The sequence below is a fragment of the Buceros rhinoceros genome, unplaced genomic scaffold (genome assembly GCF_000710305.1).
Source record: "Buceros rhinoceros silvestris isolate BGI_N320 unplaced genomic scaffold, ASM71030v1 scaffold30874, whole genome shotgun sequence".
Taxonomy (NCBI): Eukaryota; Metazoa; Chordata; class Aves; order Bucerotiformes; family Bucerotidae; genus Buceros; species Buceros rhinoceros.
In genome coordinates this window covers 10,030-19,766 of record NW_010409325.1, presented here as the reverse complement: position 1 = coordinate 19,766, position 9,737 = coordinate 10,030, and the positions used below count along the sequence as shown (strand labels likewise).

General features: G+C 50.2%; 1 protein-coding gene across 1 annotated transcript in view; it reads right to left on the bottom strand.

Annotated features, from left to right (window-relative positions):
* Positions 1-554: 554 nt before the first annotated feature.
* PIK3R4 (phosphoinositide-3-kinase, regulatory subunit 4) overlaps positions 555-9,737 on the bottom strand; it is a gene marked incomplete at its 5' end in the record, with an annotated part of 19,207 nt that continues 10,024 nt past the window's right edge. Inside the window, 11 exons of the mRNA XM_010135208.1 lie at positions 555-784; positions 1,686-1,794; positions 2,129-2,217; positions 2,805-2,905; positions 3,911-4,042; positions 4,318-4,529; positions 5,150-5,314; positions 5,994-6,159; positions 7,594-7,801; positions 8,303-8,502; positions 8,717-8,918. Coding sequence (XP_010133510.1) covers positions 614-784; positions 1,686-1,794; positions 2,129-2,217; positions 2,805-2,905; positions 3,911-4,042; positions 4,318-4,529; positions 5,150-5,314; positions 5,994-6,159; positions 7,594-7,801; positions 8,303-8,502; positions 8,717-8,918 — 1,755 coding nt within the window. The remainder of the gene's footprint in view (positions 785-1,685; positions 1,795-2,128; positions 2,218-2,804; positions 2,906-3,910; positions 4,043-4,317; positions 4,530-5,149; positions 5,315-5,993; positions 6,160-7,593; positions 7,802-8,302; positions 8,503-8,716; positions 8,919-9,737) is intronic.

The window sequence follows — 9,737 nt, the reverse complement described above, 5'->3', positions numbered from 1 at the left end:
GTTCCTGACACCCGCACCGGGTCCTGCGGGTGCCGGTCCCGCAGAGCGGAGCACCAGGCGCGGGTCAAAGCCAGCTGGATGCCAGGCACCCGGTACGGCTGAGGAGCTGACGCGAGGTCAAGCTGATCTCAGACTGCATGGCTCTGGCAGCAGAAGCCACCGACTCAGCGCAGAGGAACAGCAGATGTAAGAGACCCACGTACCAAACGGGGAAGCTCAAGTGGACTTTATTACAGTTACTGGATGTACGGGGACATTAATGCACTGGTTCTTTCATTTCTCCACTTCAGTGCAGGAGCATCCGGGTGCTGGAGTACTTGCACAGCTCCTGGAGTAATGTGGGACGTCTTCAAATCTTCAAATTGAACAATGTAGGAAAAACCAAGCTAAATGATTTCTTCCCAGGCTGCTTGGAACTTCAGGGAAGTGCTAGAGATACCAAACATCTAAGTGATTAAGAAGTGCTAACGGGGGGGTAGGTACAGAGAACCACTTTTGTCATCACCTTTATAAAGTCCATTCTGTTCCATCCGCTGGAAACGGTCCTAGAAAACTTCATTATACTGCTATTTCTTTATTACAAATATTTACATACTATATACTAGTGCAACCTTTATTTCCACACTTTAACGATTCCATCCCTCGATGCAGTCACTATAAACCCTTGTGTGGTCTGGAAAGTTGCGATATCTGTGATAATGTCGTGATGTCCAACGGGGAGAGACTCTGGACCCTTCCGGGGGGTCTCATCAGTGGGACCCAGTTTTTGCTTGTTTTGAATTTCCTGTAAAAAAACAAAATGAGAAATATTATTTACAGAAAGGTAATCATTTGCAGAGGGGAATTATCACACACATGATGTCCTAAAAAGCTCAAAACCCTCCAAAACCAACTAAACAAGCCCCCCTGAAATCTCCCACCCTTTGAGGGTTTTCCTAGGATTACTCCTTGGTTCACTTCTTCTCATCACCCACAACCAAAGTCTTAATCTGAATTGACGTTACAGCTCCCTGACCAGGGAAAGAATGTTTTTTCTCATCTTTATTCCAATGACACCAAGATTTGATAGTCCTATCAAAAAAGAAGAAAAAGCTACAGCAACACATACATCTCAGCTTCCCAAGGGTTTTGTAAAAACTGGTTCAACAGCAAGAATGTAATTAGCAACTTCCCTTGGAACCCTCAGAAATCACGGTGCAGAGGTAGCCCTCTCTCTGACCTGGACCACCTTCTAACAGTCACCTTAGAAGCAGCATTCATTCAACTGCACCAAAACAACACGGTGCTGCTCAACAGCAGCAGCTGCCCCTTCCCAAAGCCACTCTGGAGGGTGGGATACGCCTGCAGAGTTCCGCTGCCTCGGGCCCGCTGCCTCTCTCGGCGCCTCGCTAAGACCCTACACAAAAGCCAGTCTGCAGGCTGGGTGGCAAGACTCTAGATTTCAGGGTCCCAAAAGAAACGCGACTCTGGCTTCTGCTTGTAAGTGTTACTTGGTCAGTCCCATTCTGTCAAACACAACTGAGATCTTTTAGTGTCACTTCTTCCTGACTGCCTGAAAACGCAGTGCTGACGCCACCCCTGAAAGGTAAGAGATGGTTGTAATTAAACCCTTCACGCGGTTCGTGGAACCCACGGCGCCCCCCAAAAGGCCAGCAGAAGGGTGTCTGTCAGTCCCAGGCAACTACCTGAACCACCTCCGTGCCCTCGATTATCTTCCGGTAGTAGGAAACCGATGGGCAATTGGAGCTCCCCGCAATGACGTATGACCTCTCAGGGTAGGCAAGATCCCAAAACCTGAGCACAGAGAAACAAAACCGCGTGCAGGCGTTACATTCATGCACTCAGTGCTGCTGTTGAACAGCTGTCTTGCTCTCACGATGAAAATGAGCAGGCAGAAACGCTGCTGTGTGCTTTCCACACCGAGTGGGAGGCAGCAACGCAGAGAGATCTCCGCTCTCATCAAGCCTGCACGCGAGTTCCTGGGGGGTTCCACGGGGCCCGTGTGGAGGGGCACCCAGTTTCGGAGGAGCACCTCATTTTGCACTGCTTTTGCAGTGCTTGGCAACGCTTAGCACACCCGCAGGGGCAGAGGGGAAGGTGTCAGCAAAACTGGTGTTGGTTTAACTACCTGATTTTCATGTCGGAGCCTGCTGTCAGTAGTATGGGGTTACCAGACGCTGGACTACAGTATATCCCGTGGATGCTGTGAGGAGAAGGCTAGCAGGGAAAAGGGAGGTATCAAAACCAGTTCTCACCAACAGCTGCTGCCGTGCCCCACAGAGGGAATGCGTTCTTCACCACACCCGTCCACCCACCAGTTCCCAAATGGTCCTGACAAATGCCAGGTCACTTCAGTAGCAGGCCACATCCTAACATGTTAAGGTAAACCGCTTCCTTTTATTCCTTAGGTTTCAGAGCAACGCCACAGATTTCACTCTGCACGATGCGGAAACAGCAGGAACAAGTGTGTACGAGATGCCACACCCTGAATCTTGGCTTTTCCCTACTCTCCACTGGCTCACGGCTCTTCTAAGAACACGACCGGACACAGACAGCAAGTGCTACAGGTACATTCCACAGACAGCAGGAGGTACCGGTGAGCATCCGGGTTACGCTGCTTTTCTAAAGGGGGTTTAATTTTGAGAGCAAAACAATTATGGCACCAAAATAAATGGCAGGGCGGGTTCCTGGTGCCAAACTGGCAAAGGTACAGGGACAGGCGGCGGTGCTGGCACACAGCCTGGAGGCTGGGGTGGCTCTGGCCCTGGCTACCAATCAGAAAGAGGGCAAGAAAGAGACCAGACCTGCATTTCGGAGAGGGGAGGCGCGCTGCTGGCCCACAGAGTGAAACGTCGGTCGCCCGTTTCCATATCCCACATGGAGACCTCGTTGTTGCCTTGAACAGCTGCGGGAAAGACGTTGCCACTGCAAACTCGAGGGCACAGGCCGGCTGGCTCTGTGCTCCACTGCCACCGTGCAGAGATATGGCAGACGCGCCCCGCCGGCCCTCTGCAGGAGCTGAGGCAGTTTGGAATTAGCAGTGAAGCCTTGTCTGAGTCTCGGGGGTTTTACTGCTTGGGAGAGGCTTCACTACAGCGGGCAAGGACTTCTCAAAAATACTCCACAGTGGTGAACCTTATCACTCGATTACTCTTTAGCAGGGAGGAAACAAACTAGAAAGCAGAGAGAAGCCTGCTTTGTTTCTGTGTTTCTTCAGGAAGTTTGTTTTATCTCTTAGGGTGGTTAAGAACTAAAACAAGTGAAGCCTAAGAAGCGATAAAACATGAAACCCAAATTACTCTCATTTTACAGCAGCTTCATCCACTTCAGAACGCGTTCCTGACGCAAACACTCGAAAGCATGAGACAGCGCGAGAGGCAGCGGGGACGCAGCAGTGGCGAGCGTACCAGACGAGGGGCCCTGGGAGAGCTCCAAGAGCTCGACCCCGTGATGCAGCTGGGTTAGGCTCACGTGGGGTGGGAGGACCTGTCCGCCTCTGCTCTACAGAGGCACTGAAGGCAGTGGCAGAACTCCCATCAGCTTCAACGTACGGCACAGTTCTGGGTTTTGTCTTTTGTAATGATTTGTCCTTAAGAAGAGACATGGGACAGCACCCTCAGGAGAGCTGTGATGCTCAGAAGATGAGAACTGTAAAGGCTGTCTGTCATTTTCGTCGTGGCCTAACACGGCTTTCCTCCCCCCTCTTCCTCACTCTCGTTACTTAAATGCCAGGAAGAGCGCAGTGGCAGAACACAAGCACCAACCTTCCCTTTTTCCTCTCCCCAAGCAAAGCGCAAGAAAAACTACAAGGGAGGAAAAAAAAAGAAACCCAACTCGCCAGGGCTTGAAGCAGAAGCTGCTTTAATCACAGCCTCTGAGAGCTGCGTGGTGAGTTTGAGGCATCTCTTACCTGCAATTACCCAGGACTGATAGACAGGATGCATGAGCAGGCGCCGGATGCGGGCCTTGGAAGGGTGGGAATGGCTGGAGATGGGTAACTGGAACCGCATGTCCCAGCAGGCCATGGTACCATTGCTTGTTCCTGCAGAGAGAAAGCTGCCCTAGTCAGAGGGATTAAACACGTGGCTGGTGCCCAGATCCCTGTGCTCTGTTCCTGGGGAGGTGGACCTCAGCCTCAAGTCCTCAGAAGACATGATGCTTCCCACAAGTAGGTCAGGAGGTGTTTCTCTCCTCTTGTTTGAGAAAAGCATCTTCTAGTCAAATCGGATCAAGCAAAAGCTTGAGCTACAGTTACTGTAAAAGAAAACCAGAAGGGGTGGGGGGAAAGAGAGAAGCTAACAGGAAATACGGGCTTACCAATGCACAGCCAGCACTGGTGAATGTCCACAGCAAACGACGTTATGAGGCCTAATTTCAAGTCGTGTTTCAGAGTCCAAGCGTTGCTGCTCGATCGCAAATCCCATCCAACCAGAGACCCGTTAACGGTACCGTAAGCCAGTATGGACTGGGCTCCTGAGTTGAAGTGGTGCATATCTACCACACAGCCATCATCCTTCAGATCTAAGGACCTGGATCAAAAGAATAAATGCATTTAGAAACAGACGGGGAGCCCTCCAGGTTCAAGACTTCTTCCGACGGCTAATGCTGAGCAGCACTGTCCTCTTCATGTCACTCCTGGAGGCACCTGCCAGAGACTCCTTTCTGATTTCAGTACAGCAGATGCTCTCCAATCTCTGCCGACAGGACCTGCGAGCCTTCTACGGGCTAGTACAACGCTGTCAGTGGCAGCCTGCCAACACAAAGACAGCGCTGCGCGCTGGGTGTCTCAGGGAGTGTGCTGTTTCTCCCCCGTTCACACTCGGCGCTTACCAGATCCTGATTTACCCGGAGTCCAGAGGCAGGAACCCCTCTCCACGTTACGCTGCCCGTGCTGTCACCAACCGCTCGCCGTGTGTGCAGACAGACACCTTCCTCATGCACGAACACAGCGCGTACCAGAAGGAAACATCGGGCTTGTAGTTTCCATCTCCATTAGAGTTGGCTTATTTCATTTCTGAACTGAATTCCCCTGCTGTCAGCACGGCTGGGGCTGAGCCAGCAGGAAGCCCAGAGCAATCAAGGGATCTAACGGAAGAATACACGAATGGTTTGAGCTCTGCGATGAGGCTTAACTGCTCCGAGCACATACCTGCTTTGTATTGGATGGATTTTAGGAGATTTAGGGAGCTTTGAAGCTTCAATACTAAGAAGCTGGATGGCACCATTATCCGAAGCTATAGCCAAGTAATGCGAGCCTTGGCAGAATGTGAGCGTCTTCACATGTCCTCCAATCCGAGAGTATGTCAAAATGGATCTGAGCAGTACAGAGAGAGAGAAAAAAACGGGATTTTTTTTTTTGATGGCACTTTGAGAAAAGAGGAATGATTTCTTTCAAACACCTACTTAAAACCAATGGCTCTTGAGAGAGCTCCGAAAATAACACGTTCCCAAGTCAGAGAGTGACAAAGCCTGTGTTGCCTCTGCAAGCCGAGCTCTCCGTCTTCGAGCCGCTGGGGTATGAGCATCTCCAGCTGTGGAAGCACACACCTGTCTACCAGTACAGTAGGGGTCTGAGCTAGATCCGTGTCCAGTAGCATACCCCACCACACCACCGTGCTTCCACCACCAACACGGCTCTCCTCCATCAGGATCAGTGATGAGGCAGCTCAGTATAAAGCTGCTTTCTTCCAGAAAACTCAGAAGCTTTCAACAGCGGCATCAGGATATATTTATGTGTGGAAATAAAATCAAAAAGGCTGCAGTTACTGCAACTGTGAAGCAGTCCCTTTGCATTTGCTAGCCATTTTTTTCCTTGTATTAACTAACTTAAACAGCAACTGAATATTTTACAGCTGCATGCCAAGAGGAACACTAGTGTATTCCATGACTGGTATCTCCAGCACACCCACAAGTGATTCACATTTTGCTCCCTGCTCTACTTTACTTCAGACTCCAAAACAGCAGCCCCCAAATCCCAAGAGTTTTAAAGCTACCTGGTTGTAGTGGTTTTTCCTTCCATCTTTTGGCTGTTCCAGATTTTCACTGTGCCATCGTTTGAGCAAGTGGCAAAAATGGAGTGTTCATCGGAGACCCGAATGCGGTTCACCGCAGACTTGTGTTCATGGAGGTGAGCCACCAGCAACCCCTTGGGATGCCACCCTGCAGAGAAAACACACCCGTGAGGTTTGGTGTTGATTTCATAACCTGATTAGGAAGAGGAAAATCTCCCTGATGCCACCCACCAGCAGCTCCACCGGGATACAGTCGTTACAGCTGCGAAGCACAGAAGGCGCAGACAGCCCAGAGCTAAAGGCATTTCAAACACTAAAGGCAACAGCCTGTTTGCTCACTTCTGAACTAAACCCTGCTGGCAGATCTGGGCGGAGGTTTTCTTTTAGATGGGTTCCCTGTACGTTCAGTGAAATTACAAAAGCCCTTCTACGTCTCTTTGTAGAGACACTAGTGCGCAGCTCTGCTGTCAGCGTGGAGGCTGCGCGCGGCTGCCCCCCAAACGCCCAAACTGCACGTAACGAGCAGCTCGGCTGAAGAGACCGAAGCTCCTGGATTGTCTGTAGAGCACTTGAACCGACATGCTCGGTGTGGCACTAGGGCTACGCTGTCAGCCTACCTACCTAGGAAATAAATAAATACCAGCTCTTCTATGCCCCACAGAACATTTACTCCAGTCCTTCAAAAAGAAATCGAGATGCTGGGCTGCCACAAGATAACTCTTGCCAAGGAATTGCCAACGCTTGTCTGAAATAGGTAATGCCCCGGTATCTGGCTGCCCTTCCAACAGGCATCAACTCCAGTGAAGGACTGGCAGCAGATGAAGACAATGAAAGACAGACTATTTCAGAATAAGACACAAACTTTAAATATGAACGTTTGTGCGGCACTCGTGTGGCAGAGCAGGTCAGCTGCTGGTACTGGGACACGTTATTTCAGAGGCTGTAAAACTCGCCTCAGAAGACAAACGCACAGCTTAGCCAAGCTCAGTCCAGGCTGTCCATCCTCAAAGGCTCTCTGGTTGGATCATGTGTCTGACGATTTTCTACTACTTCCTTCGAGCTGACACAGCAGCTGTGTACACCCAGGCGTGTGGATTTACTGACTGGCTTCAGCAGCGCTCTGCGACCCCTGCAAGCCTGGCAGTGCAGGCTCTGCGCTCAGCGCCTGGAGCCGAAGCACATCTACTCCCATTACTAGAGGACAGGTGGGATACGTTTCTCACCTCCAGCAGTGTTCCTCCCCTTGCCCGAACGAAGCTATGGGCTGTGACAGGATGGCAAGTTATCTGCCATGTACCTGGTTACGAACAACCCACGGCTCTGTCCACCGGGACAGAGCGCCTGGAACAACCTGGGCTTCAGAGCAGCAGTTTGGGGCTGTTACTGCAAGGGGAACGATCTAGGTGGCACTAAATACCTCTCCGTATTTTGCCAAATAGGTGTTCTGCATAGTGGGCACGTTTCCTAAACTAATCATTTCCTCTCCTCCTCATGGTTTGCATTTTTCCCTTGAAATGGTTATGTTTTGATTAAAATTTTTTTTTTTTTTTTTGTGTAATAACCCCAGTGGGCTGTGGCTTACCTGGAGGTGGGGGCTTGCTCTCCCACTCGGCGTTCTCCATCATCTGTTTGGCCAGTCTCTCCGCATTGCACTGCTCTCGCTTCTGCTGGATCAGCTGCTGAAGCTCGGTTTTGCACGTGGTGATGCGTAGCTGGTGCGCAGATGGGGACGCTGTACTGCTCAGTGCCTGCGTGGGCGGCTTCCTGGGCTGAACTGCCCCATCCGATGCCTGCAAGAGAAAAGCACTTAGAAGAATATGCCTTACGTTGTACACACAGGAAAACCCTGCTCTTAAAATTACTGGGTGGCACCGAAGAAAAATGGAAAAATCTTTTTTTATTCAATCAATTAGGAAGGAATTAGCATTTAAAAAATTTCACGCTTGCATGAAAACCATTAAAACCAGTGGAAATTAGTATTTCTGGAGCAGCTTAACCCTTCACTCACTCCACCCCATCTGCCTAGTCTGTTCTGTATTCTGTTTGTAGAAACTGTTGCTGGTGCAGCTCTTCTGTTCAAGTGACTAAACTTACTCCCATCCTCTCTCAATCTCTATTTTAAAAACAAAAACTTGAAAGTTAGCTGCTCTGCCGGGGAGGATGCCAGGGAACGGCACCAGTGTACAGGAACCTCCAAACAGACCAGCGCCACATCCCTGTAGTCCCACTTGGCGATGAAACAGCTGGGCCGTTTCAGTCGGAGATGCGGAGATAGTGTTCTTCCGCAGTACCTGTGGCGAGGATGACAGAGTGGCACAAATGCCAGCCGAGGACTCGGAACGAAGTGGCTTCCCAGCCTGGATGGCTTCAGGATCCGTAGTTTGCCCATGTCCTTTGGGTATTGGCTGGGAGATGTTAGCTGGCTCCAGGGACCCAAACATGCTCTTCCATTCTTCATTGACATTTGAGTCTTGCTTTACGTGTTTTCTAGCTATAAGCAATTAGGGGGAGAGAAGAAAACCCATAATCATGACAATATTCACTCAGGCTGTCGTTACTTTCAGACTTGACGGGAGTCCAGCGCTTACATGCCTATTTTTTATTTATGTAGTTAATAGAGAAAAACCTACTGCTAGGTTGTTTAAGCCAGCGGACAGGGATTTTTTTTTTGTACTTCATCTCTACAGACCATGTAATATACCTACCCCGTTTGTCATCAGGCTCCTGCTTTGTTTTAACAAGATCCACTTGTCTCCCAGTTATTCCCAGAGCCAACAAGTCAATCACCCCTTTCTGACTGCTGTCATGCAGGTGGCTCTGATCCACTATATTGGCTTTAGCTTTATTTGACTTTAACATGAAGTCTTTCAGTGCTAGCAGTTTGTCTTCCTCCTCCTCAGTCATCCCCTGCAGAATAAAGGGAAGATGTTACGACTTACTTTTGAACAAGAGCATGCACAAGGCACGAAGATGTAAGAAGCAGTAAGATTAACAACTGGCTCGGAAGTGGAAGGGGAGAGCCCATCCCAGAAGTCACGACATCAGCCCATTGCTCACACAAGACTGTGGGTAAGTGCTGTAGCATCAGGATATCTCTCCTCCTCAGGAGCAGGGCTAGGAACAGTGAAAGGGCGGAATAGCATTCCATATTGGATCACTGTCTGGTGCCCTCTGCTTCAGTGTCACCTGGGCCACACTCACAGCACACGGGCCACACACCCCTAACTCCCCCGCCGCCACACACACACTCGCAGCTGCACTCCTTCCTCTTGCCAGTTCTCACTGCTTGGGGTGGGTGAGTCTTAGTGTTCCCCTCTTCACATATAAGCCTCAACATTCCCCAGCTCCCTTTGGCTTTTGCACTGTTACTTTCATGCCTGTCTCTTCAAGAAATGCATCCTCTTCTCTCCAGCCCAATACGTGGCACATACTCTCTACCACTGACACCACGACGGAGCTGTCAGAAATCAGAGACAGACAACTGAGGCCTTTAAAAAGAGGATGTGATTGGGAAGCCCAGACGTAGGCTTGCCCTATTTGTAGCACATCTTTTCAGAGTCTCCCTTAACTTCTGAACTCTTTGTCCTACACGCACATCCTGAAATCAATGAAGTCAGTGGTTTGCGGATCAGCACCTCGGCCTGGGCGTGCCTCAGAGCAGCAGCCACAGGGACAGGGTCTCCGGAGACGTGCACAGCCCAGGAACCTCACGCCTGACTGTCAAAG